The sequence below is a fragment of the Mirounga leonina genome, unplaced genomic scaffold (genome assembly GCF_011800145.1).
Source record: "Mirounga leonina isolate KUSES-001 unplaced genomic scaffold, KU_Mleo_1.0 Mir_418, whole genome shotgun sequence".
NCBI classification, from domain to species: Eukaryota; Metazoa; Chordata; class Mammalia; order Carnivora; family Phocidae; genus Mirounga; species Mirounga leonina.
The window spans coordinates 1,623,595-1,645,548 of record NW_023270739.1 but is presented as its reverse complement, the minus strand read 5'-3'; the positions used below and the strand labels follow the sequence as shown (position 1 = coordinate 1,645,548).

Sequence of the window (21,954 nt, the reverse complement as noted above, 5' to 3'; positions counted from 1 at the left end):
AGGCAAGGTGGGGGTGGGCTGGGTCCCCTGGGTGTAGCCTCGGGTGCTGGGCTCTAGACTCAGCAACGTGCCCAGTGCAGGCCTCCGTCCCCAGTTGATGAAATCAGGATTTCTCCCTCCCCCGAATGTTGTCTCTTCCCAGAACAGTTACGATGGTCAAGTAGACACCAAGGCTGGCACAGGGTAAAAGATTTGGCCAGGGTCAGATTCAAATCCAGCACTTAGCTCAGGGCCTGGCCCATGCTAGGTTCTCAAGAAATACTCACTGGACAAAAAGGAGGGACATACACACAGCCTCTGGCCCTGCCCTTGTAGCCCTGTGTCCCCAGTGAAGGGCTGCTAGCTGCCTGCCCACCTGGGAACACTGTGAGTGAGTGCTAAGTAGTACTTATGACCACAGGAACCAGCCAAGGAAAGTCAGGAACATGTCCTTAATAGAGAGAGGTCTCACTCTCAACCTCCAAGCGGCCTGGGCAGTGCTGTCCTCCAAATGCAGATGCATACGCACTGTGGTGGAGCTCCTGGAGAAGACATTGCTGGGTGAGGTCACCGTGGGCCGGGTTTTGCAGGATGAATAGGAGTTGGCTGACCAGGCCTGGCTTAGAGGAAGGTCTTTCCAGATACAGTGAAGGGCAAGCATGTGGCCATGAACTGGGCGGGGCCTCAAAGGACAGCAGCTTTCTCCAGGGTGTTGACCTCCACTTTCATTCATCTGGGAAGCCTCAGGGAGGCTCTTGACTCCTCTCTCTCTCCCCCTCAGACATCCCCAGAGCTGACAGCTTGGTGGGGTACCTGCAAGAGGCTGAGAGCTTACAGCCGCATCCTCTTGTCTCATCCCTGTGGTATAGCCCTAGAGACCCCTTCCTGTCACCTGCCCCTCCAGTGGGGGGGAAATCGCTGTGGGCTGAGGCAGTACAGGGGAGCAGTGGAGTTTACAGGTGCTGCAAGGCTGCCTCACAGCCTCGGTTCCTGGGCAGAGAGATCTCACCTCCGTCCCCACCTTATCCGCCACCCACGCTGTGAACCACAGAGAAAGAGCCAAAGCCTCTGTTATGCAAAACCAGAAACCACTGAGAAGACCCGAACAAGGAGCCCCTGGGGGACCAGGCCAGGTGTCTGGGCAAGGCCGTCCTCCCATGCTCCAGACCCAGAGAAGGGCTCAGGGAGACCAGGTGGCAGCCGTGTCTGCCTCCAGGTCCTGGCTCTGGCCCTGTCGCTGGGGGGACTTTGCAGACCCATGGGGATCCCTCTCTCTGATTGTGGCTGGCAAGTCATCTGGCTGTACTCCAGGACCCCCACCCAGCCCAGGAGCACACCCCTCCAGCCACTGCCGTCAGAGCAAATGAAACGGGTGACAGGAACAGGGACCTGGGCACACCAGTGGAAGGTGGGGAGAGCCCAAGCTCCTGCCCTTCCTGAGGAGCCTGGTTTCCTGGCTCAAAGGACTCAGCAGATGAGCAGCGGGGACCAGGGCTGGGGAGACTGCATCATGCTCTTGGGGCCCCACGGTGCCTGGATCTGAGGCCAGCCTGCTGACCTTGCCCACAGATACGGGGTTCCCAAACTGATGCGAGTCCAGGAGGGCTGGGGTCAGAGGGGCAGACTGGGCGCAGGTCCCGGGGCTTTTCAGCTAAGCGAGCCACACATAACCCCCGCCCCCCCCCCCCCCCAGTGCTCACAGAGCCCGAGCTATGGGCCCGCCTCATCTCAGCTTCCCGGTGGGAGGGGGTTCCCAAAGGCCCCCGCACCTCATTTCGCATCCATGGCCCCTTCCACCATCACCACAACCCCGTGAGGTCCTGCCATCATCCCCACGTGACATGCGCGTGTTCTCATGCTGGTGATGGCGGGACCAGGTGGGAGACTCAAGCCGGCAGAACCTGAGGGCCGGCCGGGCTTGCGGTGGGGAGGGGAGATAGCCCATGGGCTCGAGAGGCCTGAACCCCAGGCAGTGGCCTTTCTGAAACCTTCACACACCCCAAGGCCGGCAGCATGGTGCACACTCTCCCCGCCAGCCTCCACGCCCTCTGCCTGGTAGGGCTCTCATCCTTCACACGCCCTACAGGTCTGGTCCCCCCCTGGAATGGCCCTCACCCTCACCTAACTTCACTCCAAGCCCAGCTCTTGGGGCTCTGGGGAGACGGGCCAATCCTGGAGGGAGACCCTGTCTATCTGAGCTCCAGCGATGGCCCAGCGCCGGGCAGGTCTAGGGACAGCAGGTGCGGTGGGTGAAGGGCACAGGAGGGAGGCCCGAGGGTCACCTCCTGACTGCCTGTGTGGCCTTGTGTTTTCCACGCTAGAGCCTCTCCCAGTGGGCTGCTGGGAGATTACATCCGGCAGGTGGAGTTGCTGAGCACAAGGCCGGCCCCTGCTGAGGGTGCGGCCCTGAGTCTCGCTCCCCTGCCCGGCCCTCTGTGGTCCCGGGAAGGGAGTCAGGTTGTGGCGGCTCCCCTGCTCTGTGGGCCACCTAGGAAATGCCCCCTCTGCTCTCCCTGACCCCCTGTGTGCCTGCAGGAACATCGCTTCCCCTCCCACAGCTTCAGCAGCCTGTCTACACAGCAGGACTAGTGATCCTTGCATCAGAGGCGATTGCAATGATGTGATTGTGTGTGTACCTCCTCGGGCCTGTGCTTGGCTATTAGAAAAATGTTCCTAAAGTCATACCCGTGGTTGGGTTGTTGCTATAAGCATTATCAAGATGCACCTGGATTAAAAGAATAAATAAATAAAGCGTGCCAGGAGGTCCAGTATACCTGTGAGATATGGACCGATTTTTGACTCTGAGCTTCCTAGCAACAAGAGCAAAGAGAAAAAGAGGATCGCTCACTAGATTTGAATGCCCTTAAGATGAAAGTACAGGTTTTCCTGGTAATGAAACCCAAGGGATGATCCTTCTAGGAGCCCATGAAGGGGTCCCCGTGTGATGTGCTGAGCAGCATTCTTGGTATTCCTGTGGTCTGGCTTGATCCAAGGACCTGGTGTCTGGAACAGGTCCCCAGGCTCCCCTAACTGCAGGGGAGAGGGAGGGGAGCATCCTCAGGGGGTCTGCGAGAGGGACCCAGTGAGGTCCCATAACCTCGAGATGACTGAAGTGGCCTGGGTCATCTTCAAAATCCACAAGGATTTCACCTTCATCTGTTATAGAGCCATATGTATTTAAGTACAAAAATAACATTTTCCGTCCTCCAAACCTGCCCCCTCATGCACACCTAGCCGGGTGCCCAGTAAGCTGGGACCACTGAGCCCCATCCCCAAGCCCAGGACGCTGGCTTCCCAGTAGGCAGCTGGCTTTTATAACATCCTGCTCTGTTCTTATTTTCTTGTATGCCTTTGACTGTGTTAAGCAAATTCACTTTACAGTCTCTTTCCAGTAGTTTCTTGGCTCAAGTTCTCAGGAGTTTTGTCCTGATAGTTGTAGTGTTTGCCTCCTTCCCTCCTGGCGGCCTGTTTCCTTGGGCGCTGTGTCCTTGGGATCACGAGTTTATTTGCAGCCAAGTGTTGTCTGTGGACACCTGGCCTGGCTTGGGGGCCTGCCCCTCCAGGGCACCTTTAGGATGGCTCAGGTGGGCAGCCCCAGGCTATCACCATCCTGGTCAAGCCGCGTCCTCTGTGAGGGCGGATGCCCGCACCGGTTCCAGGGGACTTGTGTGCTTTGCCAACTCCCTTGAGCTCAGGTAGACATACACCAGTTTTCCTGGTCATCTCTCTTTGCCAGGGGGCAGATCTTTTTCTCGGTCACCCATTTATTAGAGGCGCAGCCCCTCGAGAGCCCTGGCTTTGTGTTAGCTCAGTTGCCTCTCCAGCACCAACCTGCTCGCTCAGTGTCTTCCCTTCTGACTGCTGGTTTTACCCTCTGTCTCAACACCCCAGCTTTTAGTTCATAGCCTTTTTCTGCGACGTGCTGATTACAGCACAGTGAGTAGAGCGTAAGACTCAAGAATACAGCTCTGGGAGCCAGACTGCCTGGGCTTGGATCCCAGCTCGACCAGCACGGGATGTGCTCAATTTCATCATCTGTGAAATGGGCACAGCAATGACTGAGGTTGCTGGAAGTGCTAAAGGGCTTGATGCACTAAAGCACCGAGAATGTCCCTCTGCATTGAATGATCGAATCTTTCAAGCACTCTTCAGGCCTTCAGTAAAATCAATACTAAATACCATCTAAGTGTAGGAATAAGACAGTCTGAATGATAATATTAGTATTATCATTCTGGTTGCTGGTGATTTTCCTCACTTTCTTACAAGCACATACAAAAGTTATGCGTTTAGAAGATGTGCCATTTTTTTATCTAGCATTTCTAGGAGATGTGTGTAGGGAGAGAGCTTTCAGGTTGTGTCATTCTTTAAATCGTCCAGCCTCTTGACCTTTGAGTGGTCAATGCAAAAGAATCCTAATGCCCCCAGCGGTGACTGCTTCTTACAGAGCACTTTCCAGAGTCTGCAAAGTACCTGTCTCCAAGGCTCCTACTAAATGGCAGGCTGTCTCCAGAATCCGGTGGAATCCAGTTCAGCCACCGACCCGCTCTGTGTCAGCTTCCCATCAGTGCAAATCCTCCATCCTCCATCTCTTATCTGAGACCCTCAGGGCCAGATGTGACTTGGGAACTCCTGCTGGATTTTTGAATGATGATTCAACCTGTTGATAGCCCTCGAGAGGTATCAGGGCAACATCCTAGGGACTGTTTCTGTACTAGATCCACACAGAGTGGGGTAGACAAGGACTCCAAATAACCTTACATCAGGGTGGATCCAGATTTTGCGGCCAGTCTCTGAAAAAACTTGAGTTTTCGGAGCTTGTGAGTTTCCTAGCTGCGGACGGGGATCTGCAGTGGGAGAGAGAAATTAGCCTCAGCTCCCCCTCCAGCAAGCAGAAGTGGGGATTTAGAGCCAAGGAGCAGGGCGGGGGTCAGTGGGTGGGGAGGAAACCTGTGGGGTAAGGGGCACTCTTGTGACCGACTCAAGGGAATTCTTGCTGAAGGCAGGCCAGGGTGATAAGATACGGAGAGTGGGGGGTTGGGCTCAACTGGCCCAGCAGGATTCCTGCTCAAACTGGATCCTACAAGGACGGATGGGGAGCCCAAGGTCGGTCCAGCAGAGGGCTCTGAGGAGCCTGACCAAAGTCGGTCAAGAAGAAAAGTCTTTGTCTGTGTCTACCGGGCACTTAGCTCGTGCCTCTGCTCACCACAGCTGTGGCCTCAGCAAGCACCCAGTCTGATAGAGGAGGCGGGCCCGGTCAGAGGAAGGACGGCCTGGGGGTTATTGGCCGAGTTGGGGCAGAGGAGAAAGGGCTGCATCGCCAGGGTGGGGGCAGCTGGTGATAATGGCTCGCACTGATGAGCACCCACGGTGCACCTGGCCCATTTTATATCTGTGGACACATTTTCAGCCTTGGGAGTCACCCGGGGAGGAAGGTGTTATTATGGTTCTCATTGTACAGATGGGGAAACTGAGGCATGGTTGAACAGCAGTCGTCAGCCCGAGGTGGACCACTGTTCACCGGTAAATCCACAGCCCATGCCCTGGATCAAGACACCCTGCTGTCTTAGTATTATTATTATCATCAATATTGCTGGAGAAGAAATTAGTTGGGGAGGGAGGAAGGGCTTCCCGGGTGGAGGGCAGTGCCCGGAGAAAGGCCCGGGGTGGGAAGCAGGCAGAAAGTCTGGGGGACAAGCAGTCACTCTGTCTTCTGCTTGGAGGTTGGTGGCAGAGAGGGGCCTGGACGGGCTCAGCGGGGGGATGAAGCAGTAATGGAAGGATTGGAAGCCTGTGTCCAGATTGTGGAGGGCCTTGGACACCAGGCTTGGGAATGTGGAAATCTTGCAGGCAAAGGCCTTCCTCTGAAGCCTCTGAGCTGGGTAGCAAGTGAGTGTGCTCGCAGCAAGGTGGACCCCAGCAGGCTGCGAGGCCAGGAGGCCGTGTCTGGGGGCAGGGAGGAGTCCTGAGCCTGCAGGGGCTTGCGGGCCCAAAGAGGCGGTTGAACGGCAGGCACGGGCCTGGGACCAGTGCTCGCTGGCCCAGTGGGGGCTGGGAGGAGGGCGGGGGAGCAGTACCTGCCCAGACTTCAGGTGTGGAAGGGCCTGGCCTCCAGGCAGATGAATTCAGTCCAGAGTCCACCGTGCGGTAAGCCAGGGACGGGAGTGGGCACCACAGTGTCCACCCTAGCCCTGCCCTTCACTGGCCTGTGACCCAGTGGGTGACATCAGGATCTAGGACCTCAGTGTAGTGGGGAATGAGGCTGCCCAGCGGGCCGGGTTATGGTGGGGATATGTGGGCCAGGCACTCAGGAAGGGGCACCTCCCACCCCTCTAGGGAGATGGAAGCCCCCCCCCAACCCTTCCATGAATCTCAGCAGTCTTTCCCCTTCATTAAATCCGTTCCTTCGTGGACTTTGAACCACATTCTTGCGGGGAATGGCGTTCCACGAGCCTCTGGGAGCAAAGCCCCGCACTTGGCAGCGTCCAGATAACCCAATGCCACCTCCTTCCTGGGCTCTTTGGGCTTTATTTATGAAGTCAAGAATGCAGGCCAAGTTTGGATGCCGCCTCTTCCTACATACCCTGCTGGTCGGAATGCCCGCCTGGGGCTAGTAATTCCTAGGGCCCTGGGACCTGCCTGGAAGGGAGCACTGAGTGACAGAGCACTTCCTGAGGCCCCCAGTCCTGCACCAAGCCTTCCCATTCTTTCAGGCTCCCCTTCCTAGGTCTTTGTGTTGTTAGCATGAGTTCCGATATCCCAAGCGGTTGTTCTTTCCAAGGATTCTTCTAAGAAAAGTCTGCTGGCCAAGGAGGCGCCTGAGGGAGAAATAAAGCTGTCCACCCCCGACCCCCTCATCTCCTGGGATTTGTGGGTTCCTATTGGAGAAAGCAGGGGTGAGGGAACGAAGGTCTCTCTGGTTGGCTGGCCTTGGGGACCGACCTGTCCACGTTTGGACGTCCGGTTCCCGGATGTGGAGGTCAAAGCCAGGGCCTGGGGGCGTGCAGACCCCGTCAGGGGAAAGGTGCTGTGGTCGTGTCTTAGGTCTGCCTTAATGAAGGCCCACAAACTGGAGGGTTCGCAACAGAAATTTCTTCTCTCGCGGTGCTGGAGGCCCGAAGTCTGAAATCAAGGTGTTGGCAGGGCTAAGACTCCTTCCTTGTCTCTTCCAGCTTCTGGTGGCTGCCGGCATTTCGTGGCGCTCCTTGGCTTGTGGCCACCTCTCTCACCCGTCCGCCTCTGTCCTCACACAGCTGTCCTCCCCCAGTGTCTCTCTCTCTCTGTGTCTTCACAGGGTCTTCTTATAAGGACATCAGTCATTGCATTTAGGGTCCACCCTCCTCCAGGATGACCTCATCTCAACATGGTCACATCTCAAAGACCCTATGTCCAAACGAGGTCACGTGCACAGGGACCAGGAGTTAGGACTTCAACATGTCTTGCTGGGGGACACAAGTCTACCCACAACAGGAGAGCCGATACCCCCAGGACTCAGTCCGTCAGGCCGACGGCTGTGTCTGTATCCAAATCAAGGTTGCAGCACAGGATGGGGCAGGCAGGGTCGTTCTCCAGGAGGAGGCTGGGAGGGACGGGCACCCGGGTAGTGGTGGCCCCCAGCTCCCCCCACCCCGCACGCTGCCGACCTGGCCTCTAGAGGTGATGTTGATTACCCACGAGAAACAGCGGTGGCTGCCGTTTACTCCAGGCCTGCTCTGTGCCGGGCCCCCTGCAGTCACATGCGACCTCATCAGCGAGGGAGGTCATCGAGTGCACCGATGTGGAGTCCGGGCGGCCTGGGTTTGAATCCTGGCCTGGCCGTGTGAACTTGGACCAGTCATTTAATCTTTGGGGGCCCCAGTTGGCTTCCCTATAAACGGGGATGACGGGGGCAGCTGCCTCCGTATAGAATTGCTATGGAAAGTCAGGGTGGGGCGCCTGGGTGGCTCAGTTGGTTAAGCGACTGCCTTCGGCTCAGGTCATGATCCTGGAGTCCCGGGATCGAGTCCCACATCGGGCTCCCTGCTCAGCAGGGGGTCTGCTTCTCCCTCTGCCCTCTTCCCTCTCATGCTCTCTGTCTCTCATTCTCTCTCTCTCTCAAATAAAGAAATAAAATCTTTAAAAAAAAAGAAAAAGAAAAAAGAAAGTCAGGGTGGAGGCGGTAATGTACCAGCCCCTAGTGAGTGCTCCCCAAGCATGGTCTGCGGTCACTGCTCTCATGGTACCTCACACTCATGCTGGCAGGCCCATGGTTCTGTCTCCCCATTCCATTCAACAGAGGAGACAAGGCACCAGGAGGTTAAGAGGCTGGCAGGGGAGGTGGTCCCCCAGGGAAGGGCCCTGGTTTTGGGGGGCTATGAAGCCTACAGCCTCTGCTCTGCCCCACTCCTGCTCTGGCTTTTACCCTCACTGTGCCTTGGGCACCTATTTATAGACCAGAATCGGGGTTATCCAACACCTGCCCCGGAAGGGCCTGGGGAGCTGGTTGTTCAAGACCTCATTCACAGATAGGAAAGTCAGGTTTGGAGAGAGAGTCATGTGAATGCGGTTACAGGGTGATCGTGTCAGAGACAAGGGACCTCTGCTGATCAGAACCTCCTCACCTGCCCCTAGAACTGGATCCAGAGCAAGCAGAGGGGGAGTGTTCGGAGAACAGAGGCTGGAGACCACCCACTTGGGGAAGAGCTCGGGACGGGGTCCTGGTGGCAGTGGGATGGGGCTGGGGGCTCAGCTGGCCGAGAGGAGACTGGAGGGGCACATGAAGATGTGAGGAGGTGTTGGACAGCACGGGAGCTCACCCCATGATGGCAGAGACCTTGTCTTTCTTGTCCCCCACTGTATCCACAACACCTAAAACAGTGCCTGGCCTATAGTAGGTTTTCAATAAATCTGTCTGCAGTGTTTATTAAAGCACGAGGGAGGCGGACTTTGCCACACCAGCCGCACACTGTCCCAGCTCCAGTACTTCGTAGCTGACAACCCTTGAGCAAGCAACTTAACCCCAGTCAGTCTCGGGTTCCCCCTCTGTGAAATGGGAGTAATGATGGTTGAGCCCGGCTCTAAGGCCACAAGAAGGACATTTCCTCCAGAGCAGCTTGAGAGCAGGACCCACCCGCCCCAGGCTTGTCAAGCGGGAGTCGCTGTGAGGTCCCCCACTCATGGAAGATGACAAGTGTCACTTTTGATGCCCATCCAGCCTGGGATGATGGGCGGCTGTCCAGCCTCGGGACGGTCACTGAGAACAGCGCATTGCAAGGCCTTCAGAGATGACCAACCGAATCACGGGCGATGCTGGGGTTACCCAGCGTCACAGCTCTGACTCGGGAATCTCATTCTGCCACGCGGCCCTAACAGGCACCAGTTACAGGCCCCTGGCACACAGCCCATGGTGACGTGAATTGTCTTGTCCCGCCTCACCCCCTCGCGGGGCAGGCATGTCGCCACCCCTGCCCACCCCGGAGAAGGGAGGAGTGAGCCGGACACTCCTCCCATGGCCGTGGCTCCCTGTGCCCGGCACATTGCTAAGCTGCACCCTGGGTGTCCAAGACCCCAGGGTGCGGGAGGCACTTTCCCAGCCGGCTTCGGGGGAGCACCAGGCTTCGCCACCAGGGGGCAGAGGTGCCCCCTCCCTGCGGACTGCCTGGAAGTGGGCAAGATGCGGGCCGGCTGAGGACAGCGCTAGCGACAGTGACAGAGCTGGTGGCCGTCCACCCCCTTGCCCCCCAAGCTGGCCTGGCTCCAGCTCCCGCCCTGCCACTTGCTGACTAGGACTTCGGGCATGTGCCTCGCCGCCCCCCCAGCCTAGATGACCTGGAGGGCACAGTACAGATCTGGTGTCCACGCCCGTGACCTGCCGCCCTGCCGCTCCCTGGGCCCCCTCACGGACCCGGCCGCGTCGGGGTGGCTGACTCCCCGCTTCGGGGGGCACACGGACACAGGCTGGCGTCCCAGAGCTCCAGAACTCTCCCTGGTGACTCGAAGTCTGGAGGCCGGGGGTGCAGAGCTGTCCGTCCCAGGCGTCGGTCAGGCTGCCCGTCCGGGAAGTGAGGGGCTGAGCCAGGCTCAGGGCTTGCAGACCCCGGGGGACCATGAGAGTCCCCTCAGGTGCTCGTCAGTGACCCCCAGGCCCTGCCCCCACAGATCCTGACTGAGGTTCCCAGCAGCAGCTGGACGGGGCATTTTGAACAAACCCCAGGGCGCTTTCTGGTGCAAAGTCTCAGTGCCGTGAGCCCGTGGACAGGGGCCAGGCCCATCCTGCAGGTCACCTTCGGTCGAAGACAGGACCTCTGAGCCAGCCCCTCGGCACAGCCGTACTGCAAGGATCAGAGACACCTGGCTCGCCATCTCTGGCCACGTCTGTGGGTAGCATGTGGCCCCTAAAGGGCTTTATGGTTCTCATTTTCCCCTGTCCTTCAATCTCACCTGTGGACGCTTGGGGCAGGGGAGCAGTGACAGGCAGGGCTCCTAACCCTCAATCCCATCCCTGTTACAGACGGGCAGACTGAGGCCCTAGGAATCACCGGACTTGGTGGCAGGGCTGATGGACCCCAGTTCCGGCTGCTCAATCTAGGGCTCTCTCTCCCAGCAGAAGGACAAGTCCTGGGGTCCCTCTTGGTGACCAGGGCCCTGTACCAACTCCCGACACCCCACTGGTGGGTGGGAGGGGGGAACTAAAGCTTCGGTCCTGGGGGAGGAAAGGGCATGGTTGGGGCCATCTGGCCTGGCATGAATCCAGAGCAAGGTTACTCTGGCAGTTTGGGGGATTGGGACCCTAGTCTCCCAATCCCTTCGACAGAGGGCATTTCCCTCCCCTGAGTCTCAGCACGGATGGGCCCTGCCCAGGGCCGCCCTTGCAATACAGTCGCTCAGTCCCCAACCCCTCATCAGGCCTGGAAGGCCCATAAGTGAGTGGGGGGCCTGGTGGGTGTCCAGAGCCCCTCTGCCTGCCTGTGGGGGCAGCAGCTCAGCGACGGCCGTCACGTGAGGCCGCAGGCCCAGGAGGCCTGGTCATCTGATGCTTCCCAGGAAGCCAGAAATCAGGGTTTCTATGTCAATCTCTCCACTGTAAAACCTTGGCTGTGTACAGTTCTTGTTTTTTGTTTTTTCTCCCACACTGCAGGCTGTGCAGAACACATTTAGGGGCTTGACTTGGTTTGTGGCCGCCCCGTTGTCCCCTGCCCTGGGGGATCAGGACGGCCTTGTCTCCTCCTGGTCTCTGCTTCAGATTCCAGCCCTGGGGATTGGCTGCTCCCCCGGGCTGTCGAGCCCCACCCCCATATCCCTGTACCCCTCACTGCCTGTCACCAACCCAAACACAGGGCAGCGGTACCTTCACCTGAGTCCCCACCGTACCCTGGCCCTGGGCTATTGGGTGTAGACAGATTTTACGGACGTCCTTAGCCAGGGCTAGGGGGCAGTTACAGCAAATTCCTTAACACAAACGGCAGACAGCCTTGAAGTCCCTCAGCCATCCCTACCTCCGGAATTTCTTGCTGGCCACATCTCCCAGAACCCTGGTCTCCACCGCTCCCAGAGCGCTTCCTCTTCTCCCTTCCTCCCACCTCCCCCTCTGGGCTGCCCTCACCCACATGCCACCCATTTTCCCTTTAATTTCTCATCCAGAGGGGTCCGCCTCCCTCCCACATTGAGCTGGCCGCTCCTGCCAGCCTTCCCGCCAGCACCAGAGTCTGTGCTGAGCGCCACCCACCTGAGTGTGCCAAGCAAGCAAAGCCAGGCCTCTCCCCTGGCTCGGGAAGCCACCACGCATCCCATCCTACCCAGGGTCCATCCCCACGGCTCTGCTCCGCCCCATTTACACCACTGGTAACTACCACGGCTCTGTCTCCGGCGGTCCAGTGGGGGCACCTTCCACAAAGCATTGGCACTCCTATGGTCTAACGTAGTCCCTCCACTCCTGCGGACAGATGTTTATCCATCCATTCGCCTCAATCTGCACCGCATGCCTACTGTGCACCGGGCTTGGGAATAGAGTACTGAGCCAGTTTAACAGTCCCTGCCCTCCGGGCTCATGGCACTAGGATGGAAAAGTCACCAGATGACCAGGGGGCAACCCCGGAGCCTAACCCAGGGTGAAGGCAGCTGGAGAAGGGGGAGATGACTGGCAAGGAGGGAGGTGTCTGGTTCCCGGCCTGGACAGCTGGTGGTGGAGGTGGAGGGAGCATACAGGCTCCCCAGGTGTTTCTAAAGGGGTGAGAACCTGCCAGGGCCAAGGAAGGGGCCAGCTCAGTCCTTCCTGGCCTGTAGGCTCACACCAGGTCGTGCAGGTCTCGGCCTTGGGGATGATGGGCTCTGTGGGTCTCCATGGTCTTTGGTCTCCGCTCCGTCGATTTTGCGCTCAGGGCCAGGGAGTCTGATGGTCATGACTCTGCCTCCCTAGGGTGAGGGTAATGCCGATTGACTTTAACTGGGCCATGTATCCCTGCGAGGTTCTCGTACATTTTATATGGGGCTTTCTTGGCCCTCGAAGCCGCACAAGAAGCTCATCTGCTGCTTGGCCTGATCTTGGCAAACCATCCCACCTGGGACATTGGGCAGAAAGAGCCCCGCTTTGGGGGCTGAGCCACTGCCTCCTTCAGACTGATTCCTGTCTCTACACTGCATCAGACTGAATTAGCTAGCCCCCATCCATGGCATGGAAGGAATCCCTTTCTCAGGGGGCGGGTGCTTTGGTTCTGCCATTGAGAGGAAGCAGGAGATGCACACACCCTGGCATGAAGGACCCAGTGGCCTCAGGGTCTCAGTTCCCTGTTCTGTACAACAAGGGGGGGGGGCTCTGAGCATCCATCACCTGCTGAGATTCTAGGATCAGCCCCTCGTTTCTCCCCACTGATTTACAAGGGAAGTGTCTATGGGAAGACAGGGGGCAGGGGTTGTGGTGCCACCAGAACTTGCTCAGCATAGGCATGGCCCCAGGAAATGCCCAGGAGGTAGAATGAGGGCAAAGATGCTGTGGTGCCCCGTCTGATTTGTGGGGGGGACAAGGCGGGGTGGGGAGCTGTTGTGCATGCCTGTGCTGTGTGCTTAGGAGGCCTGGGTTGGCCCGGCTTTGCCATCTGCAGATTATATGGCGTTGGGCAGGTTATTTCACTTTCTAGGCCTCATCTCCTCAACTGAGAAATGGGAAGAAGCATTCCTACCTCTGTATCAACTATACTCAAAAATTAATTAATTAATTAATTAAAGAATTCCTACCTCTTAGAGGGAGATTGGCCTGAGACCAAGCATCTAAAAGTGCTGTGTAAAGCGTGGAGAGCACCAAGGCTGCGCCCTCCCTTCACTGGGGTTACTCTCCCCAGCCACGGAGTCTTAGGGGACCCACTTGTTTTTACCATCACTGATACCCGGTGGAGCACCAGCTTGGCTGGTTTCTGCGGTGGAGAGGCCACTGATGATTCCCCCAGCCCCAAGTCTGTCAACCCCTCCACGCCAGAGAAGGGTGATTAGGCATGCCCAGGCTGGGCTTAGGTGGGGTGGGGTCCTGGCCCAGTGCCCCAAGGGGTCTGGAGGTCTCCACCAGGTCTTCATGAGAACCTGGGAGGAGTCTGTGTCCACCTGGCAGGGTCTTGAGGGATCTGTGTGGGCACAGCCTTTGTGGGGATGGCGAGGGGGGTGACTTTGGGTGAAGCATTGGCAAAGGGGTGGAGGGTGGAAAGGAGTCACTGAGCTTCGTGGGTGTGGCCCCAGTGGCCGCCTCAGGGGGGACCCTTGGGGTTGGGTTCTGCGTCCCATGAGTGTTGGTTTCCTGTGGGCAGGTGGCCCTCCGAAGACCCCAGGGGTCCAAGCGCGACCCGGAAGGGCACATCGACGGGGCTTTGGGGCTGTCGCAGCCAAGGAAGAGCAGCCCCCGCCCCCGCTCGTGGTCCCGCCCCCGAGCCCGCCCCTTTGCATGAGGCCCCGCCTCAACCCTGCACGGGGCCGCCCCTGTTCCGCCCCCTCCGGCGCGGCCCCGCCCCCGGCCCCGCCCCCGCCGCCGCCTCCGTTTGCGCCGGGTCCGCGCTGCCGGCCGCGCTCTTGGCGCTCCCCGCTGCGGCCGTTCGGAGCAATGATTAACCCGGCGGGCCCGCCGGCGCGGGGCCCGGGGCGGAGGCGCGGGACCGGGGCGGGACCCCGGAGGGCCGCTCAGCTTCCTGCTCTCGCCCAAGTTTCCTCGTAGAGGGCGCAGTGCCGGCCGGGGCCCGCGGCGCGGCGTGGCGCAGGGCGCGGCGCCGGGCGCGCGTGGGCGCGGAGCGGGCCGCCGGGGTCACCATGAGGACTCTCCGCAGGTTGAAGTTCATGAGTTCGCCCAGCCTCAGTGACCTGGGCAAGAGAGAGCCGGCTGCCGCCGGCGCGGACGAGCGGGGCACGCAGCAGCGCCGGGCCTGCGCCAACGCCACCTGGAACAGGTAAGGCCGCGCCCTCCCGGCCCGCCCGCCGGGCCCGGGGCGCCAGAGCCCGAGGAGAGGGAGCCTTCCGTCGGGCCCGCAGGCGAGGAACGCCGCGGCACTTCACGGTTCGCGAAGAACTTGCTCCGCCGGAGTTGTGCGGGCGGAGAGGGAAGTTTAGTGCAACGTGTTTCTAGAAGGGAGGGACGAGACCGCGGACTCGGGGATCGTCCCGGAGCGCCCAGCTGGTGGGCGACGGGGTGGGCCTGGAGCCTGCGTGCTTGCCTCCCACCCGGGGGTCTTCCCACGTCTGCGCCCCGGTGCTCATGGCAGTCTGGGAGGTAAAGAGAGCAGGAAGTATTTTTCCCATTTCGCAGACGAGCCTCAAGGGCGCTGTCGGTGGGTGGCCGCTGCGCTTCCTGTCTCAGAGTAAAGGTCCCTTTGGTCTGAGGGGGTGGGCGGGTAGTTTCCCCCGAGCGGCCCCTGTCCTCCCAGCTGTCAGCAGGGGTGCAGCAGCTGCCTGGCATTCCTGAGACGACCCTCCCCCCTGGGGGCCTTTCCCAGACTAGCAGGGGCGTGGGAAGTCCCCCCACCCCCAAGCTTTGTTTGAAGAGCAAGGCTGGGATCCGGAAAAGAGATGGTTTATGTAGTGGGATTCCCCAGCGTGTCTGTTCCTGATCCCTTTTCAAAGTAGACATTTCCACCAAAAGGAAAAGGGAAGGGAGGGGAAGAGAGTGAGAGGCTGTTCAGGGGGGCTGTGGATGCCGTCCCCCCCACCACACACACACACACCTGGCAGAGAAGTGTTGCCAGATGCTCCGCTGGCTGTGGTCCTAGCCCCCAGGACCCCGGCTGTCAGTGTGGCCACACATTGATTCTGTTCATGGAGACTTTGCTGAGCATCCTAGTGGGCATGGGGCCACCAGCCTGAGACCCTTGTCTGTGCACTAGGCAGGACCCCATCATCCGCGCGCTTGGCTTCTGTCCCCTACCAAGTTGCCGACTGCCTGGGGCTGGGTTTGCCTCAGTTTCCCTGTCAATGGGCGTGTGCATTCCTCCTTACCGGGCTGATGTGGAGACAGTAAAGGAGGGACTCTCACTGGGGAATCTCAGTGACCCACTGACTGCACAATGTCCTAAGAGTTGATTTCTCTTGTCTCAGAGTTCAGTAGATAGATGCTGAGCGCCCCGCCCCCCCATTCTCTGGTTTAGTGGTAGGAGCCAAACAGATTTAGTTCCATTCCCAGCTCTGCCTCTTCCCTGCTGTGTGGCCTTGAGCAAGTCAGTCAACCTCTCTGGGCCTTAATTTCCATAGCCATAAAATGGGCTCATAAGGGTGTCCACCTCACAGGGCGGTTGTAGGGATTAAGTGCAAAACATACATATTCAAGCTGTCTGCGCGGTGCCCAGCACATAGTATGTAGTGTGGAACTCAAGCCCAAACTCGTGCTGGGGTGGGCCTGTAGGGATGAGGTTGGAGGGGCCCTCAGGAGTCTGCTGGTTCCTGAGCTTTCACCACCAGCAGCTTTGTGAGCCCCTCTCCCCCAGCCGGGGTCTCCTGCTGGGGGTGTCCAGACAGAGGGGAAGGCACTGGCTTAGACAGCCACCTGCCTGTGTGACCCTGGGGCCAGCTCTGAGTCTTGCGGAGCTCAGGGAGGTGCCTGCTAGGAGAGGCCGCCTGAGTCCCTCCACTGCTTTTCACTTAATGGAATTTAGAACTCAAGCACCTGTCAGGCCTCAGAAGAACACGTTTCCTCTCCCCCAGCTTGAGTCTTCCATCCCTTGGGCACCTGGCCGCTCCCACCTGCCATCTTGTACTCCTTCTGTTTGCCCGACCCCTTCATGTCCCTTGGTTCACTTTGCCCAGCGTGGGAGTTATTTCTCTCATCCGCCCTTTGGAGGTGCAGAGGGGGACACAGAGCACCCCGCAGACCTGCCCATGTCACTGTCACCCATGGAGGACAGGGCAGGGCCTGAGCCCCTGCTCTTTCCTCCCCAGGCAGAGGGGGTGCCGAGCCAAGGAGAGGCAAAGTGCCTTCCTCTGCCCATCCCTGAGTGGGAGCAGTGCAGGGCTGGGGGTCCGCTCTGGTCTCTGCCCGCCTGCCCCTTCTTGCAGGGCTCCCTGCAGGGCCCCCAGGACAGCAGCCCTCATGCAGGACAGCTGTGTCCGTCTCCAGGGCCTGCCTTGCTGAGCTGTTCACGCCTCGTTTGGAGTCCGAGGCCTTTTATCTGTGCGACCATACTAGTCTCATAGGGCTTCTGTGACAAATTGCCATGAGCTGGGTAGCTTTGAACAACAGAGGTGTATTCTCTTATGGTTCCAGAGGCCAGAAGTCCAAAACGAAGGTGTCGGCAGGACTGTGCTCCTTCCGAAGACTCTAGGGGGGTATCCTTCTGCCTCCTCCAGCTTCAAGTGGTGTCTTGGCTTGTGGCCGTCTGCCTCTGTCTCCTGGGCCTCTGTTGTCGAAACTCCCTCTCCTTTCTCTTACAAGGACACCGGTCATTGGCTCTAGGGTCACCCTCATCCAGAATGATTTTGTCTCAAGATCCTTCACTGACTACATCTGCAAAGACCTTGTTTCCAAAGTAGACACAAATTTCTGGGGGACTCTATTCAGCCCACCACAGTGACCCTGGGCACATCCCCTAAATTTCCTGTGCCTCTTTCCTCCTCAGAGCTTGCTCTTATGAGAACGGGATCCGTGCAGTCACTTAGACATTCATCGTTCAGTTCGTTCCCTCATTGATTCCTTCGCTCCCTGACAATGGGCGGCTCCCGGGGCCAAGAGGCAGCAGAACAGCCTCCTGAGCCAGCTTTCGGGGAAGGAGTCAGGAGATAAACAGGGACATAAGGAAAGGCGTGAGGTCACTGTAGGTCGCGTTTAGTGCCCGGAAGAAGATACACAGGTGAGTGCTGACTGCGCAGCTGGCCCAGCTACGCCTCATTCCTTCCTCCAGAATGTCGGTTCCTGGGTGTGCAGGAGATGTTTGAGTGAGTGGTGGGTGCCAGGCCCCACTGGCCCTTACTTCTCTGCTGGCGGGCTTGTCCCCTGAGCCAAGCCGAGTGCAGGGCCCCAGACAGGCCGGGGACTCAGGAGGCCGACCTGCTGCTCCCACCTGGAGTCTCCCCTCCCCTCCTCCCTCAAGGGCCCGGACATGGCAGGTGGTGTTCCGCTCTGTCCATGCATTCCTCCTGGGCCGCCCCAGTTAGCTCCTCACGGGGTCTGGACGCCATGCAGGGGTGGGGCCTCTAGCTCCATGAAGGTCATGCTCATGAGCTGAGGGGCGAGAGGGAGCTCTCCAAACCTCAGCCCTAAAGGCCTGCCTAACACGGGTCCCCTGGGCATGTGTTTGGGCCAGAGGGTGTTAATCGTTATGGAGTTAGTGCTAACTCTTATTCTTTGCGGGCCAGAACCGGCCCGAATGCTTGGGGTTTAGAGAGCCTGGCGCCCACCCCACCTTCTAGGTATGGGAGGGGAGGCCCCAAGCAGGGTGGAGTGTGGGCGCATGCGGGGCCTGGCACACTGCCCTGCGTGGGACACTCCCTCCCCATCATCTCCCTCCAAGTAGCTGGGATGATTATCTTCAGCTTACAGAGAGGGAAACTGAGGTCGGGGGGATGGACTTGCTCAAGATCCCACACTAATGTTAGGGCCCGGGGGTCTGACCCCAGGTCTGACTTGAGGTCACGGCGCAGGGACCAAGAGAGGTGGGTGTTGGTAAGAACCTGGAGGCTGGAGGCAGCCACCTTGTATGCACTCCCCTATCCTGGGCATCTGGGAGCCCTGCACTCAGAGGGCTGACCTGTGCTGGGCCCTGACCAAACCCGAGTCCTGACGGCGCTCCTGTTGTTCCCCAGCAGCCCTCAAGGTCGGGCTCATCGGCCCCATTTTGCAGGGGAGGAAACTGAGGCTCAGAGAAGTTTGGGAACTGCCCAGGTCTCCCCAGGGAGTCAGGGCAGATGCTGGGATCTAACCTAGGTCCAACTCCAAAGCCTGCGCGTCTACCACCCCCTCAGGGGGATCTCTGAGGGGCCGGAGGAGGTTGGCTGAAGGCTCCAGGGTGATCCATTGGTTGGGGGTGGGGGTTGGAGGCTGCTGGGGGCCTGTGCTTGGCTCCCCCTACGCCACCCCTGCCTCTTTGCCGCTCTGGGGCCTGAGCCTCCTGCCCCCCTGAGGCAGTCTGGGTGTGGTCCATAGAGGAATGGCCCCCCAAAATGTCCACACCCTGGCCCTCCAGAACCTGAGACTATGTTAAAGGCAAACGGGACTTTCCGAGTGTGATTAAGTGAAGGATCTCGAGATGGGGGTCCAGGGTCATCACAAGGGTCTTCATAAGAGCGAGGCCCCGGGGGGCAGGGCAGGGGAGGAGGTGGCGGGATGGAAGCAGAGATCCAAGGTGCCACAGTGCTTCCCGTGAGGGTGGGAGGAGCCTGAGCAAGCACCTGGGAGCGTCTAGAAGCTGGAAAAGGCCAGGAAACAGATCCTCCCCTAGAGCCTCCAGAAGGAGCCAGTCACACCAACACCTTGATTTTAGCCTCGTGAAACTGATTTAGAACTTCTGGTCTTCAGAAACGTAAGCAAACACGTTGGGGTTGTTTTAAGCCACTATGTTGGTGGCGTTTTTGATGCCCGTGCCCCCCCCCCCGCCCCCCTCCGCTCCGGGCCACCACTTCTCACACCCCAGCCTGGGCTCAGGGCTGCTCAGGGCCGTGTGCGGCCCTCCCCATCCTGGCTCCAGAACCTGCCTCACAGCTGGGAAATGGGGAGCCATTCCAGGACATGGGCACTTCATTGTGTCCTCCGCAGTCCGGCGGGTCAGGGCGCTTGCCAGGCGCCCGGGGGGGAGTGCAGGTGGGCACGGCCCCTCCTGCTCAGCCAGGGACCCTGTGAGGGCTGGGGGCTAGCACCCGGAGCCAGGTGGACTGGAACCAGGGTGTGAGTGGCATCTGTTTGCTGAGGAGCGGATGGAGCTGACACGGGGCTAGAAACGGCATTGTCATCCCATTTACCAGAGGGTCACGTTGGGGCCTGGCCTGGGGGCACGGTCGGCTTCCAGGTTGCCTACCTCCTGTGCCTTTCACCTGGACGTGAAGAGGAAGCCAGTGGGCCCTGCTCCTGGGGCAGCTAGAGCAGAGCCAGGCGGCCCCCCCTTAATCTCTCAGGGCTGGGCATGACCCCCAGGTACCAAGGAGGACACGGGGGCTCCATTCAGGGATAGACAGGGGAGAGGGAGGACTAGAGCCTTGGCTGTCAGTGGGGTGGCAGCCAGCAGAAGGAGGAGCCTGGGGGGCCCGTGGCGGACCCGGTGGAGCCCAGCTCCTCTGCCCTTCTTCGTTCACTTGACCATCCCTTCCCGCGGACTGCAGGCCGGGAGCCGGTGAGACATGCCAGGCCTGGACACCAGTGGGAGGGGCCCAAGGAGGTGGCCACCTTGCTCAGGGTCTGGCTCGGCCTTCTGGGGTCACCTGGTGTCCTCCGAGGCCTCTGGAGGCCAGGTCCAAATCGAGGGAGGCACCAGAGAAAGGCAGGGCTCTGCCTCCAGGTCCCTGCCAGGGGCCTTACTCTCTCCAGGGGTCCTTGGAGGTGTATCAGCCGAACGGACCAGAGGCCCGCCATTCACTCTCTGCTGGGGCTTCCTCTATGGGCAGGTGGGGGCGACACTGAGAGGTCCACACATGGGGTCCCCTTCAGCCCGCAGCCCCACGTGGGCTCCAGCCCAAACCAGGGTGGCCACAGGCAGATGCCCCCAGGAGCCCTACAGTCAGCCCTCCCTCTCCCAGTTTGGCTCTGCCCCACCCCCTTCCTGGGCCATGCACTCTCCAGGGGCACCCTGGAGCCTCACCAGGGCTCTAGCACCTTCTCCCCCTTCACCCCAGGCCCACCCAGGGCCCAGGCAAGAGACACTGGGGCTCGGCCCTGCCCTCCTGTCCTGCACTGGGGAGGGGGACAGGCTCCACGAAGGACTGCCCAGTGGGGAGAGGCTGTGGGTCTCACCCGGAAGTGCCCTTGGAGGCTGCCTGTGGTTTGCACAGGAGCATCTGCCGGTGTCTGCGCTGGGCCTGCCCACCTCTGGCCAGGAGGCCACAGACCGGGGAAGCTGGGGTTTCACTTCTATTTTGGAGGGAAGATAAGTCACACGAGGGCCTCTTGTTCCCCACCCTTCCTCTCCCCAAGTGGCTCACAGCAAGGTTCTTTTTTGTTTGCCCAACTTGGACTTGGGCTAGAAAGGGAACCTCAGCCCCTAGCTGGAGAGGAATGGAAGGAGGAGGGCCCGTCCAGCTTGGGGCAGCGTGGGAGGCGGGTTCCGAGCCGACGCACCGGGGTAGGAGGACCGCGGGCCAGGCTCGCTGGCTCTGCTGGGTGTCACGCTCATGTGACTCTGGGCAGTCCCTTGGCTCCCCAGACCCTCCTCGTTTCCTTCCATAGCCTGGGGTGTGACAGGCCCCCTGTGTGGTGGTTAGAAGGGAGAGACTGAGAAAACCACAGAGCGGATGGTTGAGCTGTGGTGGGAGCTTCTGGGGACACACCTGTCCTCAGAGTCACTGCTGAAGATGCCCCAGCAAGTGTCTCCCGCGGGGCACGCCACTGCCCGGGCACGGCCTCCTTTGGGCGCTGGAGTTCCGAGTCCATGGTGTGGGTGGGGAAGCCGAAGCACAGGTGGCCAGTGTTCACAGTGGGCAGAGAGGGGACGGCGGGTCTCAGGGTGACCCCTGGGCTGGGCCGGGGGCTGCTCAGGTACAGGTGTTGAGAGACTCAAAGGGGGGTGATACGCTGGGTGTGGCACCAGCCTGAGCCTGGGGGTCAGGGATGGGGGCAGAATAGTCAAGCAGATAGACCTCCCCTCCCCTAAAAGACCACTGAGGTCAAGTTTTTTTCCACAACACCAGTGTGAGGGAGGAGGGACCCAACCTGGGGGGGTTGGAGGAGGGTTTGAGGTCCACGGGGCAGGTGGAGGGCGAGCCTACAGGGGAAGGGACAGCAAGGACAAAGGCCCTCAGGCAGGAGGGGCTGATACATCTGACTCCCCGGGGGCCTTGGGGAGGACCTGGTTCAGAGAGCCGGCCTCACCGTCCAGACCCACTGGTGCAGGGTCACCTCTGGGCTGGGGTCCCTCCGGAAGGCTGACGGGAAGAGGAGGAAGGCCGACGGGAAGAGGAGGAAGGCCAGGGAGAGGCTGCTAGGTGTGTGTGAAGAGCAAGAGAGGCTGCCCAGGGCTCCGCCTGCGCTGGCTTCCTCCCGCCTCGGGGTCCTTGATCCCCTCTGTGCCTCAGGAGCGGCTGGGCCCCCGGGTCCCAGGGTGGTGCCCAGGACTGCCGTGCGCCTCCGGCCCCCCAGCAGCCGGGGCCGGGAGCCAGCTTGCAGCTGCTCGGATTCCGGCGTGGCAGCGCTGGAGGACCACTGGCTTCCCGGCAGCCGTTAGGCTTCCTGGCGGATTTTTCTCTTCTCTAGCTGTAGATGGGGAGCAGCCTTCCGGGGACACAGTGGTGGGGCTGGGTCCACCAGGGACTTCCGATGGGGGTGAGCGCAGCCCCGGCCAGGCATTTCATCCTCACAGCGGCCCAGGGTTGGGGGAAGCAGAAGTTGGGGGACGTGTGTCT

At 59.9% G+C, this 21,954-nt stretch overlaps 1 protein-coding gene across 3 annotated transcripts in view; it reads left to right on the top strand.

Moving 5' to 3' along the window:
- PRR5 (proline rich 5) overlaps positions 1-21,954 on the top strand; it is a 50,412-nt gene that overhangs the window by 8,909 nt on the left and 19,549 nt on the right. For 2 of the 3 annotated variants that reach the window (XM_034987326.1, XM_034987325.1), the window contains exon 2: positions 14,256-14,375. In XM_034987326.1, the coding sequence (XP_034843217.1) occupies positions 14,266-14,375 (110 nt within the window). In that variant the 5' untranslated portion in view covers positions 14,256-14,265. Of the gene's footprint in view, positions 1-13,963; positions 14,376-21,954 lie in introns of those variants that run through there. The other variant, XM_034987324.1, reaches the window with a different exon arrangement.